General features: G+C 37.0%; 2 protein-coding genes across 2 annotated transcripts; one reads left to right on the forward strand and one right to left on the reverse strand.

Annotated features, from left to right (window-relative positions):
* Positions 1–200: 200 nt before the first annotated feature.
* Positions 201–16,680, forward strand: LOC110380473 (carbonic anhydrase 1). Its single transcript, XM_021340479.3, has 5 exons — positions 201–528; positions 11,187–11,378; positions 12,170–12,387; positions 14,243–14,464; positions 15,300–16,680. Exons 1-5 carry the CDS (start codon positions 492–494, stop codon positions 15,429–15,431), a joined length of 801 nt encoding a protein of 266 aa, XP_021196154.3. The 5' UTR covers positions 201–491; the 3' UTR covers positions 15,432–16,680.
* A 1,341-nt stretch (positions 16,681–18,021) lies between these two features.
* Positions 18,022–20,653, reverse strand: LOC110380478 (sesquipedalian-1). Its single transcript, XM_021340483.3, has 4 exons — positions 20,319–20,653; positions 19,680–19,851; positions 19,431–19,578; positions 18,022–19,123 (listed from the first exon to the last, which is right to left on the reverse strand). The coding sequence occupies exons 1-4, from the start codon at positions 20,425–20,427 to the stop codon at positions 18,518–18,520; spliced, it is 1,035 nt and encodes a 344-aa protein (XP_021196158.3). The 5' UTR covers positions 20,428–20,653; the 3' UTR covers positions 18,022–18,517.
* Positions 20,654–20,917: the final 264 nt, after the last annotated feature.

Raw genomic sequence — 20,917 nt, forward strand, 5'->3', positions numbered from 1 at the left:
AGCCGCGCCGTGAAAATTAGGAAGCCTAATGAAAAGCTACACGGGGAAGACGTACACTCACACAATAAACGCATGTGCATGGGAATGCGGCGTATTATTGACATTGACATGTGGTAATGTATTTGATGAGTAAATAGAGTAATTACGAATGTTGAGTAGAAACAGTAGAAAGCCATCGGTGGGGCGGAGCGTGGCCTGCGCAGCGGCGCGCGCGCAGTGGGCCGGCGGAGCGCGCGCGTGCCAGTGCCTCCCGTCCCGAGCCGCGAGCAGCCGCCAGCCCGCGCCCGCGTCCGCGACCGCTCCGCGTCACACCCGGCGACGGCCTTTCTATAAAGACAAGCCGCCGCGAACACTCGCACGCAGTCACGACCCGACCACGTTCACTCGTGCACCCCGCTGACACGCGACATACATTACCCCGCGAAACACTTGACTCGTGACTCGCCTCAAGGAAGGAAGCAATCATCACCAGTGATAATATCAACGTAACAATGGCAGAAAAGGACTGGGGATACAGCGGTGAGAACGGTGAGTCCACCTTCAATGTTGAGTGCAGCGAGCGGCGCGGACCGGTTTGTTTACATCGAGGCACGTGACACACCATGTAAATAAAACTCCGAAAAGCTAACTTTTGATATCAGTTCTCGGTTCCGCGCGAATTCGGTGATTTAGTATTCTGATTGGTGTTGTGTTCCGGGTTGATATATTAATACTTTGAAAGGTATCAATATTTTGGAAAACAACAGGAAGTTAATTAACTGTTATCTATAAATAAAGGGCTCCTCTCCAAGTAGCCATGTTTACTTCTGATATCAGTTAAGCTGACATTAGATGATACTTTCGCTATGCACAGCGCTGCAATCGGAGCAAAAGCGTATGATTTATCAGTACATTACCGTGGAAAGATAAAACATGACAGAGAATAACTAAATAACTTTGTCATTGACGTCGTTTCAGCGCTGTTTCATATTTTATCTAAATTCGTTTCATTCATGCTTAACAAAGCACCTGTTGATTGCATGATCTAACTATTATTTGGAATGTGATTATGTTATTTGTTTAATCTTGTGGTACGAAATGAATGGATATCGTCATCTTATTCATTTAATAGCTACCCGCTATTAATGCCTTGATTAGAGTATACTTATTTCCACCTGTAATCAGGTAAACAAAGGAACCAGTAGGTGTTATTGACACCAATAAGCTATACAAATATAAGTACGTTAACTTCGCGATTGCACGCAAAATTAGCTGTTCAAAGCCGAGATAAACATTACTAATATTAAAAAAGAAAAATATATTTTCACGTAAAGTTCGATAATGGTGCCAAGAGAGTTAGCGTGGAGTCGCGTGAGGCGATGGCTGGCCTACTTACATCCGAACGGTGAGCCGGTTCCACTAATGAAACTTCTTCTGCACTAGTACGATACACCAACTGCCTTCTTTGTATTAACAACTTTTAACGCGAACCGCTGGAGGCGAACCAGTTTGCCGCCAAAAAGACGAAAAAGATCGCAATTCCGTAAAAGGCTCGTTTATTCAGACAGAAAACTTATGCCGAAGATGAGGAAAACCGTTTAAAAATATGTATTTACAGTAACAATCTGCATGAGTTTACATCAAGGATTTACTGCATTAAAATAAAGATTATTACTCGTTACTTTTAATTTATGGCTCTTAGGAGAAATGAAAACTGCCTTCCCATCAGTGTATTTGTTTTTCCTCAAATTACAATTATGGCAATGTATCGTATCATTGATAGCGCCACACAATGATTAATATAGAAATATTTCAAATGAGCTGTAATCAAAGCCATTGAAGCAACAAGTGGGTAACGATGTATGTCTCGTAACTCATTAATAAGTACGAGTACTTTGCCTTAACGCTTCACAATGCAGTTTTTCTAACAAGATCCAAGTTTTCGCTGACGTATAATAATTATTATGTAAACTAGCCTGAGAATCATGTACGAGTAATCCACGGTTGTCGCTTTATTAACCGTGACTAATGTCTTATATTGTTTTTCAAAAATCTTCAAATTACGAGACACCTTGCTTTTCTTGTCTTTCAGTTTCGTTACTTTACATTGTTAAATGTGTAACAATCAGGCTTAGTCACAGATTTTTCTGTGTCACATTTGAGTGACATCTATCGATCACAGTTTAGGCAGTGGCGTAGCGTGGGTATCTGCCGCCCGGGGCAGTTGTCGATTTTGCCGCCCTTTCCAGTGTATTTTTTTTTAACAAGTGTTACTGGCCGTTTGTCATTTTTAACCGACTTCAAAAAAAGGGTTTTTTTGTATCGACGTTAAAAATCATCAAATGACCCTTCCCGCTGTGGGTTAGCAGCGGTGAGGGAGTGTCAGACTCTTACTGATTAAAAACCGTCGTGTTCTGTCGAAGGCCTTTTATGTTTTATGGTAACTCTTTCGAACAACCCGCAGCCCCGGCAGAAGGGGGAGGTTCTCAAGTAGATTTTTCTTTTATATCTTTGTTACTTGATTTCTGGAAGGTTTTTAAATTCCAAATACGCGAGCGAAGCGAGCGCGAAATTTTTATCGGACTTAAAACAAATTTACGTAAAATTTAGCCCAAACGTACTTATCGTTTTGTTTGTTGACAAATACAAAAATAAGGACCATAATACAGTTTGTGAATACGCGAGCGAAGCGAGCGCGAAATTTTTATAGGACTTAAACCAAATATTACGTAAAATTTACCCCAAACGTACTTAACTTTTTGTTTGTTGACAAATGCAAAATCAAGCGTATACAGTTTCTGAATACGCGAGCGAAGCGAGCGCGAAATTTCAATTATTTTGTATTTAAGACTCAAAACCAAAATTACGTAAAATGTAGTGTCACGTGTGTTTTAAGTAGGTACCAAATTTTAACAATAATTAATTTTAAGTTTCAACTTGTTTAATGTTTTGTTATTGTTAGACAGATTTATGTAGCGGCGCAGATACTAGTTGCGCACATTTTTTTTATTGGGTAAATTTTGCCGCCCCCTAAAAGCTGCCGCCCGGGGAATGTGCCCCCCCTGCCCCCCCCACGCTACGCCACTGAGTTTAGGTATTGTATTGTAAGACTGCAAGTCTGTTTTTGTACAAAACAATTATATTTGAACTTTTCGAAACAGGTATATATATTTTTTGTCTAATAAACGCGGTTACATAATTAAATTGATCGATTAAACTGCATTAGTAAATAACGTGTTGCACGACGTTTAAATCAAACCTATTCAACTGCCTTAACGGGGATTCCCACAATTCTGGCAATTTAGAAATAACCGCACGGAAAGGGAACTATCCTTATTGAAACCAAAATATTGACTTAGGTATTATGATCTGTATTAAGAAATATTATTTTAGACTAAGAAGCGGGAAAATTACCTATAACCAAACCACATAGGTCTTCTATATCAAGGTGTGTCGAAAAATAAATGAAAAGTCTGGAACTGATTCGAGAAACGTCTCTGTATGCTTCAATAAAACCACAGATTAGGAAGATTTTGTTTAATTAAATAAAAAAGCGCAAAAACTAAAACCTAATTACGTGAGGCAATAAAAAAGGGCACAGTGATTACTTATCAAATTAAAGGAATCCCAGAATGTTGTGAGCCATTCAACAAGTAATAGCAAAAACATCATAAATTGAGTATTACTTTACCATAACATACTAAATTAACCCATCAAATTACATCAAAACAATATATCATAATCAATTGGAGCTGTAAAAAATTAATTAGTCAAGTGTTTTGTAGTAAACTTAAAATATCGGTTGGTCATCATTAGTCAACATACCTATACTATGATTCTCTTTGTGTGTAACTTAGATAAATTTAAAAAAAAATTGTTGATATCTAGAATCCTTTATTGTGTTTTGAAAAGAATTTTCTCAATAACCGCGCATGTAGGTATGTATAATGTGACAATTAACAGGGTTGTTTGTGCAGAAAAATTCATGCTGTATTCTATTTTTCCTTTTTATTTCGAACCATTTTCTTGCATAATATATTTTATTGGCTGTTAACATGACCGTACGCTATAAGACGTGTTCTACAATACAGCGTAAAGTTCTTATCTATGCTAACTTAACTATAGTTTTCATGGTCCATTATACACAAGCACGGAGTGCGCATTACTTTTCATAAAATCGGTTTGTTTTAAGAAACAACGGGTATTAAGCCATAAATAACAGATTAAGAATTTATTTCCTGTAGTTATAAAATTGCGCAGGCAGTTGGGCTGTTGCAACGAGGATATTATGTCTGATGGCAATTAAAATTGCTTCATGACAGTAATCGATCGAATACAATCGCAGCACTGCTGTAATGACTCTGGCGCATTTTATTTCCATGTACATCATAATTATATCTGTCGCTATTTCAGAGGAAAGTAGGGTTTACTCAATGTACCCATTTACCTATAAAAAAAAAACAATGAAAACCACTTAATAAGGATATAAATGCGGTTTAATAATCAGTGCCTAAAACTGAGCTGTAATTCATATCTGTTTACAAAATTTTATGTGCGATTTTAACTCCGTGCTAACGTAATTGTCAAACACTTGTTTATGGCTCGTTGACCACTACAATGACAGTTTAACCCGTTTAGCCGTAATCAAATAAAAGCCAAAAAACGCACGGGAAACGTTTTCTGGCGTACAGCAATTAATCTATTGTTTCCGTTTTATCAAATATCTCTTCTAGTGTGTGTACAACATGTGAAGAGAATTAATAACATAGCATTTTACGCAATGATAGAAAAGTGTTATGAATTCATTGTCTAACTTAGGTAGGTAAAAGACCTGAGTCACAATTCCACGTGGTCCACAGACATTCTGTCTTCTTCTAAACAATTGTAGACATAGGGTAGAGCATAATATGGAATGAATAAAACATTTAATAAATATGCAATCCATCTCATCTGTATGAGCCTCCATTACCGACCGCTCAGTCTTCGCGGAGAGCTAAGTAATTGGCCATCTAGATATAAAAACGATTACTATAACGAGAAACGTGACAATTTGGGGCAGATGATGTCAATAAAATGACGCATTTTGTCTAGAATTAGGATCCTCCAGATATCGATTCAGTTCAAAACACAGCATAAAACTAAGGCGTGGACTCAAATCAGGATCGTATAATAATTGTCGATCGCTAAAACCACGCCAAATTTCATTCTGAAGCGGAACAGCTTTAATGCCAGTTTCACGACTTTGAATCTGAAATAAGATTTGCGACTTTTCCGAGAGATTTACTGGTACTCAAATACGTGCTGGATATGCGCACGCGCAGAAGCAGTGATCTGAAACCAGAGAACCATTAGCCAGAAAATTTACTAAGCGAGGATAATGTGGTGTTCTGTTGTAAAATTACTGGAGCAGAGAGCTGACCACTTCAAATATGTCTTGCTTATTTAATATCTTCTACTCTAATCATATCAATTCTGTTTAAACCGATTAGGCCATCCCCTTAATTTTTGCACTCACTTCGCCTTTACCGAATAACCCAAAAGATATACTAGGTAATATTGGCATATCCTACAAAATGTTAACAACATTTATAAACATAACGTTTTACATTATATTATATTGGTCAATGACAGTTATTTATTCAGTAATTTTAATACCAGTGCTAATCTATACTATTTGATTTTAACTTTATCGAATTCAGTAGCCCATAAATTCGGGGCAAAAAACATTTCCACATGACTAAACCAGAACAAACGACGGTTAACAATACGTATTTACTTATGTCCGCCAACTGCGCTAACAGGCAGATCAGTCAGTCAAAACTCGCCAGTAAGTGACTGTTAATTAACTGTACTAACGCTATCATTATGATTTTATCAAGTTTGCAGAAGAACATAATAGAAATTAGAATGTATCTATAAAGTTCCCAAGTTGTTTTGGATATGTGGTAAGAACCAGATTTGCAGTTTGCGTGGCGTTTTTCCCTAGACATAACAATACATGTCCAATAATATTATTCCATTAGGAAAATTTTGGGATGTTACCTTTAAATATGACAAAATCCTTCAATATTGGATGTTTCAAAATCGGTTTATTTAAATACTTTGTAACCAAGTATCTACTACAACTCTCAAGTACCACTCAGACCATACTAAATTCAGTTAGCGTGAAATCTCAGGTTTCTTGAATAGTATCACATTTTATTTCAGAAACAAAAAAAAAAGCAGATAATATGACATTCTAAAAACAATACCAAAGCGAGTACATTTCGTGACAATACGCCTTACAGATCAATTTACTGACATTATCTAAAAAGTACCGTAAAAGTAAGTGGAAAGATGTGGTCCTTAACACTAATAAATAACTATGATAAAGAACTACTTACGCGTGACGTGACTGACTGACACACTAACTTAAAAAAACAACTAGAAAAACTGCAGGATGTACATATACTTGCGTCTATGGCAGTATATGATACATAGGTTGTATAGGTAGTGCAGTTTGATAGCGTGTAGCTAATGTTAGGTTATTAGAGTTCAGAGTAGCCATTATTGAACAATGATGAGACTGGAGGCGTACTCGACCCTCAGCCAATTGTCACTAAATACGTGTTACTGTTAAGATTCTTTTTTGCGTGCAACAAACATAATTAATGTTGCCTCTAAAAACATGCGTGATAAATTAAGAATAAATTGATATTGTTAACTGTTTCTTTTGATTAAGATTGTAGGTAGAAGGCGTTTTTGTATGTTTTCCGAAGCTTGCCGGACTCTGACGACCTCGTCCGTGTCGCTCCATTACGGAAATGAAGGTTGATCGCTCACCGAACAGTTCATATTTTCTATCAAGTGTTCTCTCAATAAGGAAATAATTATAAAATCTCAGGTTGTGCTAATTTGCTACAAAGATCTGGGCCTCGAACTCGCAATTCACTTGCACTTGCGCATGATTTGAATTGCAGCGTGCGCCTCGGGGTCATACAGTCGGTACGACGTATTACTGATATTGCACAAATACTCTTAGAATAGAAAACTGCTAAGATTGTGCGCCTATCTGTGCCAGGTGTTTCTTCAATTTTAGGAGGATATAACGAGTTTATGATGTTTTTACAAAAGCATAAAGATAAAATACTGCTATTTTGTTGTAATATTTAAATTAACTAAACATTTTCAAATCTCACTTAATATTTATGTACACTCGGCATGAAGTTCAACACGTAGTTCATTAACGGTGTGTATTGTGCGGATTATGAAGGCTTTTACAACAGAGACTATTTTATCTTAACATAAGTCTCCGTGACACTGCAAACGATAGCAACCGTTTACAGTCACTGCCATTCAGAAAAGTAATTGGCCTACAGCACGAACGAGTCAAAAGGTCTACTTCCCAACCGCACAGGGTTAAACCTAATTAGTCAGTAAAGGTGAATATTGAAACTGAAATAAAGGAAACAAGAGTTAATAATGACTTCCTGAGCAAAAATGTCACGCATTCCCAGTAAGATAAAATAAGAGATACGCATGCATGCATATGAGGGAGAGAGCATACCGGCTGAAGGCGCCAACGCGAGGGCACTTGTAAAAGTGGGTAAATAAATCTGTGAGAGATAAGTCTGGCCGAGGTCGGAGGCGACTGCACGCATCGTGACGTGTACCTACTACCAGCTACTCGAAACACCGATTGAGTATTTCTTATATCTTTTCGAACCAGCGTAGGTTTTATAAAATACTTACTTACGCATTATACCACAAATAACTTATTCCAGTATAAAATATATCCGTAAACACGTCGGATTCGTCCAAACACTGCATTAACACGAAACACTATAGTTTATCTTAAAATTACTCTACCGAAAAGATTACGTACACGGTGGTATCGGAATTACCTAATAATGGGTATCCACGTATTATAATCATTTAGGTACACGTTTGTATATAAAACATCTTTATTTATTTACACAGTTGTTTAATTCAACAAGTTACAGTTGAGGATGTTGGGATCGTGGTTTGCAAAAACGCCGCTGCCAAATCAGAAATTGTGAAATTTGAAAGGCTGCTAGACTGTGCTAATACATAATGCAGTTAGCATGTTTAACCCTTGACATTGTACACACTCTTTACGTAAACAGAAGGGCAAGGAGCGACGTTCTACGTGTTACCGAGTCAATTGATAGCTGTATGATAGGTCAGTGGATTTTGTCATTTGATAGAATCGTGTGCATGCTTCAGGTTCAAAGATCACTCTTTTATCACACGGAAGAATTTTTCTTATAAGTACCTAAATCTTATCAACACAAACTGCAACAAATTTTCGTTTACATCTGAAAGCTATTAAAAGGAAATGAGTCATGAATACAAATTAATTCAATAAATGAATCAAGTGTTTGGTTACTTAATATGCGGCTACGCACGGTGAATGATTAATTACCACGGTAGTCCAATATACTGAAACATTCCACGAAAATCGCTCTTAGCTGTGAAAACATTAGCGTCACTTGCAGGATTTACGATGACGCTATGACGCGCAGGCAAACTCTGTTTCTATAAAAAATAAATAATATCATTTACTCTTAACTGCAGTGGTTTAACAAGAGCAGATGTTTCATTTAGTCATAGGGATATAGAGTGGGAAGCTGATGATAGGAAACTTGCATTCATGAACACTATTGCCCAATGCAGATAGATGTCATCCGTGCACTGAACCCCTCAATTGGCTGACAGGCGGATGACACTCTACACAGAGCTGTATACTCGTAGGTACATATTAGAAAAGTACATATAGTATGCAATATATAGGTAAAATATGATCAATATTGGCGATTGTTATTGACACACGCGCATCCGGTCCCCGAGTGAGCTCAATTGGTAAAATGACCGGTACATATTTATTTTCATGAACAGCGCTGTCGATGTGAACTAAATTATCTATGGATCTTTATGAGTGCACAGCCTTCACGACTGATTTGTGTTCCTTCGACTGTAAAAAATACAGGTGGAATTGACGAAACTGTTTTCAGTGCTCGTTTTTCATTATTTTTTTGCTGTTCAACCTTAACTACAGTATTTAAGATCATTAACAGCTATTTACCTTGATAATTAAACGTGAACACATCGACTATTTTGAAAAATAGTATAAATAGGACATATTTTGTTATGAAGAACAATGAGTACAGAATTCCTATTAGATCTCACGTTAGAATTTAAATTTGGCATAGGCAATTGTAGATATTTTCTTAGCCAAAAAATACTGGTAACAACTGCTAATATGTACCTATACTCCAGATAAAAATATCTCCGAAAGCCGGCCGGCCGGAGGTTTTGAACGATACTACATTAACTTTCTCAATTTCTCGTGTCAACGCGTCGGAAGTTCACGATTACCATCCTCAAAATGGATTTGAACCAGCGTGGGACGAACATTAGTCATCACATAAACGATATTTTCAAGTATATGCGGTTAACTATGTAGCTTGATACCTATAAATACAACCTGATTTTAAAAGCTTCACTCCACAGCGGTTCACTTACTCCAAGAGATACAGTAAATATTTTGACGTTGACGATGATAACACATTTTCATCAAATATGTCTAAGAAGTCATAAATAAAGACAGGGATTCATCATTATAAAAATGTTTCTGTAATCGTTTCTGAGTAGACCGGCGGGCGGTAGCGTACTGATAAGATAACGCTAATGTGATGAGTTAAACAATCTGTCAGTCTCTGTGGAGAGGTGTTCACTCATCCCTCACGTTGACATTATGACATCTATGCAAATCAAGTTCACGAAAATTATATTTGTCTCTAAATTCTTCGTAAGTAATCTCTGCTTGACAAGTTTATAATTACATAACGTCTGTCTGAATAACACAGTTGTAAATATTACTAAGTTAATATTAATTACAAAAAGAGATTTTTACGTTACCACAAGTCCACGCCCCTTTGGCAGTAAATGAGGCTGATGACGCGACAATGACGTTTGTTCTCTTTCCCACAAGCACGTGGTTTGATGCGTAATTATTTTGTGGGTGTTGTCGCGATCATTTCTGTCAACGAAACGGGTTTTAAATACTTTACTTGTACTCGAACATTACACAGAGATTCATAATCCATCAGGTGTTGCTTACTATTTCAATGATTTTTTTAATATGCTTTTAGATGACAACCCAGTCGTTGCATCACAGCACCAAATCAATTTAATATTAATTAACCGCAATTTATTAATCTAAACCTATTTGTTAATGGCGATAACAGACAAGAATAGAAAATTCCAAACTTGGGAATTCCTTAGCGGATGACTCTAGAATTTTAATAAGTAGATATGTATTATACAATCGTACCTACTTTCATTTCCTTTTGTTTACTTAGCGCAATGGTATATTATATGGGTGTCAACTTTAGGTGCCTGCCTACTATCAAGCAACTTCTCTTGTAGAATTTAAGGTATTTTACTGATAAAAAATTCAGACAAAGAGTGCCTTCAACTCAGGTGTTTTGTTATAACGACTCTTTGTTTAATGTTCTCGGTTACATGAGAAAATTAATAGTCAACTACCATTACCTATATTAAACAAAAACAATGGTATTTAAAAATAATCTTCCTATATGGAGTTTCCTGCTTCTACCAAATATTTTAAAATAAACACCAGGAGCGATAATCAACTTTCCAAGAACTTATCATCAAGTACAGATTGCTTCTAAAAATATAACCAGTGGACAGTAGAGCTATAAGTGTTCGTCGGTTATCATATCAGCTGGTCCGTATATCCCACTTCTGGGCCGCTAACAATCGAGCCAATGTTTATGTTTGTGTGTCAATGAACGGCAAACAAAAAACAACAGTTAATGCGAGCGCTTAGGACGGAACAAATGTTGACCAATGAACTATTTTCTGGATTTAAGTAGACTAATCTTAGATGAAATAGTGATTCTTTAGAAATTTAAATATCATGTTGCCTATCTAAAGAATTTATAAAATGAAGAATTGAAAAAAGAAATGAAAATGAAAGAATTTATTAAATTTTTAATATGTTCATCGTGTGCACCAGAAAAGGAAAACCTTTAGTAGAATCTCGATCAGTTAACAGACTACTTTTGTAAAGGGAAATCCCCATATTGCAACCGCAAACGACTACTTAGGTACACAGCGACAACATAACGTTGTGTGAAAGGAGGCTATTTCTATACTTATTTAAGTTTATTAATTTGCAGGTCCGTCGACTTGGACGGAGAAGTTCCCAGAAGCGCGGGGCGCCCGCCAGAGCCCCGTGGACATAGACACATCGAGGATCAGCAGCGGAGGCAGCGCGCCGCCCCTAAAATGGCGCTACTCTGTCAACCACCCTCGCTCCGTCGTCAACCCCGGCTACTGCTGGAGAGTCGACGAAAATGGATATGACTCAGGTACGTGGTGTCCGAAATTTTCGAGATTTTCGTGAGCAAAATTGCTAGAGAGATACCAACTCTTCGCGCGTTATTCTTCTTCTTATCTAAAATTCAGTTCCAATCACACCTGTTGATACAGGAAATAAAAAAAAGCTATGTAAATTTTAATAATATTTATCATTTTGGCATTAAACGAAAAAAAAACATCTCAAACCAAGGTTAGTACCGCAATATCGTTATGGACTACGTTTTTTTTTTTCGTAATGTTTTATTCGAGATAAGTAATGGCTCATGTGCCTGTCACATTAGCATTTTACTAGGAAACCTTGAAATCTCTTTAATTAAGCCTGAGAACCAATCGGCACGAATCTCTTGCTGTCGGCACATAAATTGCAATGGGAATTGAAACAACTCGATGATATAACGTGTAAAAGGAAGTTGCAAGTCCTCGTGCAAAGTGAGGGCCAATTTGCATTTCCATCGACACGACGAGCGTCGCGACAGGCGTACCCCTCGCGATGAGTCACCGCGTCGTTCCTGTCCCACGCAATTTTGTAAACACCTAATAGGTGTGGAACGAAAATATCCCATATTTGCGAGGGTTACTACCCTCTTGAGAATTAGATAGGTATAGGTACATACTGAAATTCAGATTTTGACCCACTTGCCTCTGCCGACGATCCCACTGTTAGTCATTGTTAGTCTGAGTGTACAACAAACTGCTTATATGAAATCTAGTCTGAAACACTCGAAACTATCTCCGCATAGGTAATTATATAAACTCATTCGACTCAACGATTTATTTACAGAGCTTCGTGGTGGTCCTCTCGGCCATGACGTGTACAAGCTGCAGCAGTGGCACTGCCACTGGGGCGCAGTCAACGGCGAGGGTTCGGAGCACACAGTGGACGGCCGCTCGTTCTCTGGAGAACTTCACCTGGTTCACTGGAACACCACCAAATACAACAGCTTCCAAGAGGCCGCTGGACAGCCCGATGGACTCGCCGTTTTAGGCGTGCTGTTAATGGTGAGTACTTTATCTTCAATACTTTTAAGTTTTTTTGCTCTAATTACCAGCAGAGGTAGCTCCAATTACCAGTATGGTTTCTGGTAAATTAAAAAACTGAATGGCCAATAGCTGAAACTCAAAATTTTGGACAGATCAGACCTCATAAAAACAGGGGCGAATATTAATAGATAGGTATTCGTGGAGACCGTTCGTGGTTTCTGTTCTAGAATTGAAACTTAAATTCAAACATCAGTCAATGATTGTGTTAACATCTGCTTCCAGTCGACTTGTGTATCATTGCAACAGAGTGTATCAATCAATTTGTATGGTTTAGGCACGAGCCCCGCTACCTACGTTTTTACTCCTATCATACTTCACGCTGTATCAAACTAGTATTAAAGGCGAAAGTGTTTCTGTATTTTTTATTTCTTTGTACGAAAACTGCTGAACAGATTTTAATGAAACTTGACAGTAATATTTTGTAGTTATACCTAGTTAGTTTTCACAAACTAAAAGTCAAAAATATGACCGTTTAAAATGATTGCTTTGGTTGTATAGTTTAAATAAAATTAGCACGGTTGTAGCCCGAAGGTCAAAATTCACAGCAAAAAGAAACAAAGGAACTATGCTTATTTGATATCAGATGTTAATCAAATTCATCGTTGCGAAAGTTACAGACGAGAACTGCTTAGGTACATATTAGAAAGTAACTGTTTACAAGATCCTGTAGGTATTATATTACGAACGTACATAGGTACGTCTATAAATAATGTGCGATAATACAGGTCTAATGTGTTAAGAGTTCAATATCAGCAGATTAAAATACATACTTAGAGTGAATTGATTTCATACACGGCTACGTTTTATAAGTGGGAGATGAGTGCGATAACGAGCCGCTCTTTTGCACACCAGAGGAACTTTCTCTCGTCAAAGCGAGCGACGGCACAGCATTACAACCACGACAATAAGACAATTTAAACATCAATTTTAAGAACATTTCACGTCGCTTTCTTGGTCCAGTAACTTTATATTCAAGTCTATCTATAAGAAATGACTGCTGCTACTTCTTACAAGTAACAAAAAACATTTTAATTAATGCGTAACAAAGTGACTCAGTGACTACATTTTACCACAATATTAAAATAGCACCATTACTTTGAGCAAGCTGTTTACAAATTGCACAACAGTTTGTAAACACTTCAATACAATTTATATGCACCGCCCTTAATGTGCATTCGGATTTGCGATGGTTACTTAGTATATTAGAATGTTAAACTTTATGTGAATTTTATTCAGGTAAATCATTAGAACAACAAGTATTTTACTCTTCTTAAACACTCATCATTTTATGGGTATTTTGCTAAAATAAGACATAGATCAATATTCTCTAAAGCGATTTCACTAAGTTAATATGCACCGGGCAAAGTAGCGGTTATGCCACCGAAGCCTTACATCAAAATCCAGTTAACTGCAGTGTTCAATAATGTAGTGCACATGTCATTGAGCTAGATGCATGAGTTTATTTTCATGCACGCATGGGTACATCGAACGTTAACCGTCTTCTTTTAAATTATTTTCCTGATTTACAGACAGATATCGCCTACCTACTTCAGCTATTTTAATTAAATCCGCGGCAAGCCGTCGCAATCTGAATACAATAAGTCTCATTTAAATTTTACTTCATGAACACGTTCCTCTACAATGCCACTATAGGTGTAGCGAATCGGACGAACAATGAGTCTGAAGTCCTATAGAGCGAATAGTCTGAATATTCGTACCTTTATTAAATAAAATAGGTGGTTAATTTAACTTTGCTAATAGGTAAATATGTTATTTGATATTTGGCTTTAACACATTGTTTTTTCTTCCACAGGTCGGTTCAAGACATGACGAATTGGACAAAGTTATACGTTTGCTTCCGTTTATCACTCACAAGAACGACAAAGTGACCCTGTCAGACCCTCTCAACCCGGTGAAGCTACTACCTCACCAGCACGCGTACTGGACGTACCCTGGCTCTCTCACCACCCCGCCCTGCACCGAGTCCGTCACATGGATCTTATTCAAGCAGCCCGTACAAGTTTCCGCTGAACAAGTGAGTTCAAGTTTAATGTTAAGCCATCAACATTGCACGCGTATCAAAAGGCATTTAGTTTATTTGTATTGTTTGATAATGGAACTTCGTCACTTTGTTTAATAGGCTGATAATGTTCAAGTGCTGATATAGGTAAGCAGTATCTACATTGTGACGAAGGAAATGAACACACCTAGAGTATACATAGGGAAATTAGAAAACGTTTTATTTATTTTTTTCGTCATCATTAAATAATGAATGGCGCTAAACATGGGGAAACAATATCACCTAACTGAATGCGACAGATTGTTGTGAAGTTTTGTACTCAGCCCCTTGTTCCCTGACAAATGTAATTAGCGAACGTCCGAGAAAATGGGTATTATGTCGTGGATCTTTAATTATTTATGATGTCAGAACGCAAAAACTTAAGCTAAGTAAATAAACTAACACCTACAAAGTTCTACCCACATTATTATTCATTACCTTCTGCTTGGTTAGTCTTTTTAAAATGTATAATCGGATTACGAATAGTATATGACGCAACAGAAGCGATGTGTACCGGTTTCCGATGCATACAGCACTCAGCGTTCAAGTATCCACGGACTAAATAATAGCAGACGTCCGTTCACGACCTACTTTAGCAGCTACTTTCCAAATACTCATTATGTGGAATATGTTTTTTAAATGCGTATTACAGTAACGCTTTATTGCTTGCCGGGTTTAATAAACGGTGATCGAAGATAAAAATATTTGCCTATTCTCTCAGGCTAGATCTTTTAATTACTAATTTTAATGACTTCCTCTTGCACTACTTTATGCCTGAATGTACTAACATGGTATAACTGATTGGTTTCAGCTGGCTTCGATGCGGAAACTGAAGTGCGGCGAAGCGTCAGCCGGCACGGAGGCCATGGAAGTCCTGCACAACTACAGGCCGACTCTGCCGCTCGGCAACCGTGAGCTGCGCGACTACGGCGCCGGCAACTAACAGCGGCGTCCCGACACTAGTGCAGCACGGCTGCGGTGACGCTGCCACATGCGCTATCACGATACAATCACAAACAGAGCTGCCAATTGCGCAGTTCCTCCTGAAACTAGTGCCCCATTCGCATTCCGGCGAGTTAATCTAACGGATGACACGTGGGCCACGCAACTCTTATGAATGGTGCCTACGCAATGCAATATGTTCCGTATAAAACGAATCTCGTCATAGCTATGTATGTAGTATCTAGTTGTAGTTGTAAGTGAGAAATAATCTCCGATCCCAATTACGCACCTGATATCTTGTTAAATATACCTATGTACCTACTAAGGGAGGTTGTGTGATGCAAAGAGAGATTCGTTGCGTAGTTCATCGTATTCGGATAAAAAACATTCAATCACATTCGCATTTATCATGTTAATCGAGGTAATTTTAATACATAATGGGACTTCTCATGTGTGCTCGTAAGTTTATGTGACTGTAGCTTATGTAGACATTATAATGTAATAATCCTAATCAAGTGCCTCCAATCCTTCGAATAAAATGTTATCTATATTGAAATTTATATTAAATAAGATATATATAACATTTAAAATGCAGATTTAAGATGACACAATAATAGAAATGTCTTCAGATGGCTATATTTTATAAAAATTGACAGTCTTAATGGCTTAATTTTCATTATATTTTAAGAATTTACATAATACCAATAAGTTATACATTTTAATTAACAACATGCAAAAATCTCGGGGAGGTAAACCTAATGGACCAAATCTGCGAATTTAACAGATCATGAAATAAATGTAATAAAAAAAAACTTGCAGAAAGGTAAAATACAGTTTATAGGTTTATATGTCTCGAATATGATAAAGCGATGGGAACGAAATGAGTTTTCATAGTAATTTTCCCAAGAACATTGTCTGTTAACTGATAAGTATTTGGTCCAAACAAAAATTACAATTTATGTTAGGTCACTGATCTCTATGTTTTGACCCTGGCATCGACAAGACCAGTCCGTCACTGGGACAAGTCGACTGCAGTCAAAACGGTGTCTTGACTGAACAACTTACATAATACGTAATAAGTTAAGTATTGTATGTAGATGTACCTTAAAACGAGAGTGCCTCAAATGTATAAACGTCATAGTTATGTTAACTGGGACGTCGATACGATAAATTTTAATGTATTTATGTTATAACGATAAGTGTCGATGAAGCTTAAAAGCAATGTACACAATAAACATAATCTTTAGCTATTTTATGTTTTATTTAACGACTACAAAGAAGAACAAGTTAGGTATACACTTGTTGAGAAAGAAATAGATATTCATAGAAAAATAACACGACTGCACACTGCACGTGGCCTATCGCTGCAGTGAAACTGAGAGCCTTGAAATTTATATCTCGACACCGACACTCACATGAGACAATAGAAAATCCGTCTAACTTTGTAAGTAACTACTAAAGGCTCGAGCAGACCGGATGCGTATGCGTAGACGTAGACGTAACGACGCGCACGTCTACGCTACGCAAGCGGTGTGTGTGGCCTGTCTTATACATTTCCATACATTACAACTCAGTGGTACGTGCACTTCTACGCTTACGTCTACGCATACGCACCCGGTCTGCTCGAGCCTTTTAACTTAAGATTAAGAACAACTCAACCACAAATTTCACAAAAAAAAAATCTAGTTATAATTTAGAAGGCGGTTAGAGACGGTTAGGTGGTGTCTCAGTGTGCGTCAGCCAGATCATAGATTTCTATGATTTGGATCCAACCAACCTTAATGCAACCAATAAAGAACAAAAGCCAAAAGCACGCCTATATATGTCTTGTTCTTATAATTAAGTACATCAACCGAGCGAGCATTCTTAATGTTATGTAGTACTTACTGCCTCGTTGGTGTAGTGGTCGCAACCGCGGCTGCTGTGACCGAGGTCTTGCTTGGGTTCGATTCCCGGGTCGGCCAAATCGCTTTGTGGGTTTCCTTAAAACTTTCACAAAGCACCTGTAGTCTGGAAGTTGGTGATTGATTCACCCGTGCGTCGGAGAGCAGATTAAATGTCGGTCCAGCACCTGATTTCTTTCCGGTCGTGTCGGATTACCGTCCCATCGGGCTGTTAGAGTGAAGGAATATTAGTGAGTGCTCCTGTGTCTACGCGAATGCTTGTGCACCTTGTGCACAAGCATTTGTGTAATATGTCCTGCGCAGCTGGCTGATTTCCTTATATGAGAACAACCGCCGTGGCCGAAATCGGCCGTGGACGCCATTATTATTATTACTTATCGGAATGCAATTTATTAAACACTAACATTCGTTTTTGAGCTCAATTCGGGATCTCCTGAGTATTGTTTCGGACTAACGTACTTTTGCCTTTTAGGTGCCGAATAATAGGTCGGTCTATATGAGGAAAAGTCGCGGGAAATCGCTGATTCAATAATAAGAATGTAATTTATACAAGCGACTGAATTTAAGGTTTTTCAAAAACTGATTTCTGATTTTTCAAAACCAAGTAGCTTATATGGAGACACATTTGCTTGCTGGATGACTGCTACGTTAATTAAAACGCATCATCCTAAACAAACTAAAACACAGTTGTTAATTAAAATATATATTTTTATTTAAAAGCTTGTTTGCTAAGAGCACCAAATATATTTTAAAATAGGCAATATCCAAGCAAACATTACTACATTACTTTGTTCAAATACTTTACAGGACATAGCATCAAAAAGGTAGTTCGTTTTGTTTGTACAAATATTTACCTTAGAGTAAAACAAATTACAAATGGCTATCAAAAATGCTACTGAGTGTTCATTATACCTACGTTTTTGGTTTAATTTTACTATATAAACCTTATGAAATCTATCAAATTTATAAAAATCTCGAGTCCTTACTTCTTTCTATGAGTCACTGTCCCCTACAGTTACTGGAAGGCTGTCTTCCATATACTAAATATTAAATCTTAAACATTTGATATCAAATACTTTTCAACATTACAAAACATAATAATTATTGTAATTCCATAATTATATATACAACTGGCAAGTTACTACACAAGTAATAGGTGGGATCTCTATCTACTATACTACAACTAAAATTTTATCAGATCATCACTTCCATCTGTATTGTCTCTGGAAGTATTTGCTAAGTCTACAGTGGGGTTTGGAGCCTCTAAATTTTTAGGGGATACTTTTCTTCTAGGCGGAACAGGAGCTTCAGCTAAGATACTTGTTATGCCTAAATGTCTACTTTGTTCAGCAAAATACTTGACTTCTTGATTTATTTCAACTCGCCTAGTGTTTGGCGACAGCTTGGTTCTGACAGGCGGACTTGGTGCTGCTCGAGAATACAACGGCCGATTGTCGAAAATTGAAGTATCGATTGGATTCATGCTGCCCGGCATCAGAGCTGCTGTTTTACTTCGCCCAAGAGAATACACTTCACAAGAAGTTTCTTCATGTTTTTCAGTCTTTTTATGATCGTCAGTATAAAAAGTCGCCTTTTTCGAGTATTCTGCTTGGAAGTGCTTATGAGCCTGGACATCTGATTTGCTTCTTTCAAGTGTGAACGCGCCATTGGTATGCAGATGACAACTAAAGGAACTTGTGTTCACAGTGCAAGCTGGAGCTGTTGAAAATGGTACGGCTGGTGCCCACAAACAAGCTCCTTCATTTCTTGGTACCAGCAACAAGGGATCCTAAAAATATAAATAGACATATTATGTACAAAAATGTATTGCACAAAACTGAATATTATCGCTAATTTGCATTAATAAACATGTAATATTTTTATTTGAGATAAGAATTTTGAAGATAAATGGATTAATTCAATTTGATAAGTTTCTTATCAAAATCAACCAGCTGAGGTAAATTAGAATTAAAGATAAATTCTTGTCAAGCTGCTTATAGTATTCTAAAAAAGTCCCTGCCACGCTTTAGAAAATATTTTCCATGGAACTAATGCTTTTACAATTATTTATAGTAGAAAGGTGCTTAAATAATTACCTTTCCAGTGATAGCAAATATTTTTGACTGCAGAGCATGAAGTCTGTTGCGTAGATATTCATAGGAGCTCTCTCTTAGTTTCATTACCCATTGGACCACATTATCTTCAGCGCGGGCCGCAAAAACATGGCGTTTTTCAGGTTCATCTCTGTAATCAGTAACAAACATATGCTATCATGTAAAAAACAAAAAAGAGGTGCTAGTCATATGAAATACATTTTATGTAGTATTTACTAATAAACAACTTACATAAATGATATTGAAAATGAAAATGGTATACTCTGGCCATGTTCCATCTGTATTGAAGAATTCTCTAATACAAACATTCCTGCTGGACTTTTCGTATCAAACTTCCCCATTTCACTTATTTTAAAATAAAATAAATAATTATTTATCAGCCGAAACCATCGCTCTTTGAAAACTGAAAGAAAATATGTATAAAATGACAATCTGAAAGGTGACAACAGCACAAATTGAACTAATTGCTAAATTTAATTAACATGATTGTTTCAAAATCAAGGTAAATGTGTAGGATTGTTTTATTATATGATAAAATGATTATGTTTATCATTCCTATAGAAGGAAAAGTATAATATTCTCTCTATGTGTTTACTATGAGGTACCTTAACCAATCATGAGGCTTTAGTTAAGCATACAAAGCAAAGACTTGTCACACAGCTGAGTTAGACAAAATAAAGACTCAAAAATTTCATAAGTATGTTTGCATCACAAGCTATTGCCAAAAACAATGTGAAAGGGTCGGTTCTGCTGTGACTCACTCGAGGGGAACTTTAAGGAAAATCTATTTATATTTTTCACAAATTAATTAATAGTTCTCTGTGCTTTCCCGATTTGCTAAATCATATACCGACTGTGACACATACTGACCTGCCTGATTACGATAACCGCCATTAGATACTTTTTTATAGTTTAATCTTCCTTCAATAACACAAGGTTGATCGCTCAAATGAGCGAGTTCTCGAATATTGCATTTCATTTGAACAAAAATTTGTTAGGATAATAAAACATAAAAGAATACGTGGACGAAACGTAATAAAAGTAATCATGAAATGCTTTTGCACACCATTTGTCAATTATCTTTACTTTTTTTCCATCACATTCGTACCAAAATATAAGAACGAAATAAAAATTACTCAGCTAGGCTACTGACTACACCAGTAAAACAACATTTTGACACTTGGCATTTGGCATGGCAAATGGCAATTGGCTGGCAGTGACAACTGACGGGTTATTCCCGCTCGGTAACACCCTTTCGTCAACACTGTTGACGATCGGGAAAAAAAAGTTTCGTTTGTTCACAGTGTTGACGAACGCTGGTTTTTATTTTTAAAATATGGAAAGACTTGTCATGGATTTTTTAAATGTTTTAATAGATTATGTTAAATCTTTTGAAACACAATTAACTAGAAAATAAAAGTGGCCTTATCATGTGCATAATAACCATTTTACACTAATATAATAAGTAG

Source organism: Helicoverpa armigera, chromosome 3, assembly GCF_030705265.1.
Source record: "Helicoverpa armigera isolate CAAS_96S chromosome 3, ASM3070526v1, whole genome shotgun sequence".
Taxonomy (NCBI): Eukaryota; Metazoa; Arthropoda; class Insecta; order Lepidoptera; family Noctuidae; genus Helicoverpa; species Helicoverpa armigera.

What these genes read in the sequence shown, in the direction of transcription:
- LOC110380473 (XM_021340479.3), top strand. Translation starts at nt 492, where the DNA reads ATGGCAGAAAAGGACTGGGGATACAGCGGTGAGAACG. An exon ending in CGAAAATGGATATGACTCAG is followed by an intron (nt 11,379 to 12,169) that starts GTACGTGGTGTC and finishes ATTTATTTACAG; the next exon opens with AGCTTCGTGGTGGTCCTCTC. An exon ending in TTTTAGGCGTGCTGTTAATG is followed by an intron (nt 12,388 to 14,242) that starts GTGAGTACTTTA and finishes TTTCTTCCACAG; the next exon opens with GTCGGTTCAAGACATGACGA.
- LOC110380478 (XM_021340483.3), bottom strand. Translation starts at nt 20,427, where the DNA reads ATGAAATGCAATATTCGAGAACTCGCTCATTTGAGCGATCAACCTTGT. An exon ending in TCATTTTCAATATCATTTAT is followed by an intron (nt 19,579 to 19,679) that starts GTAAGTTGTTTA and finishes TACTGATTACAG; the next exon opens with AGATGAACCTGAAAAACGCC. An exon ending in TATTTGCTATCACTGGAAAG is followed by an intron (nt 19,124 to 19,430) that starts GTAATTATTTAA and finishes TTATATTTTTAG; the next exon opens with GATCCCTTGTTGCTGGTACC.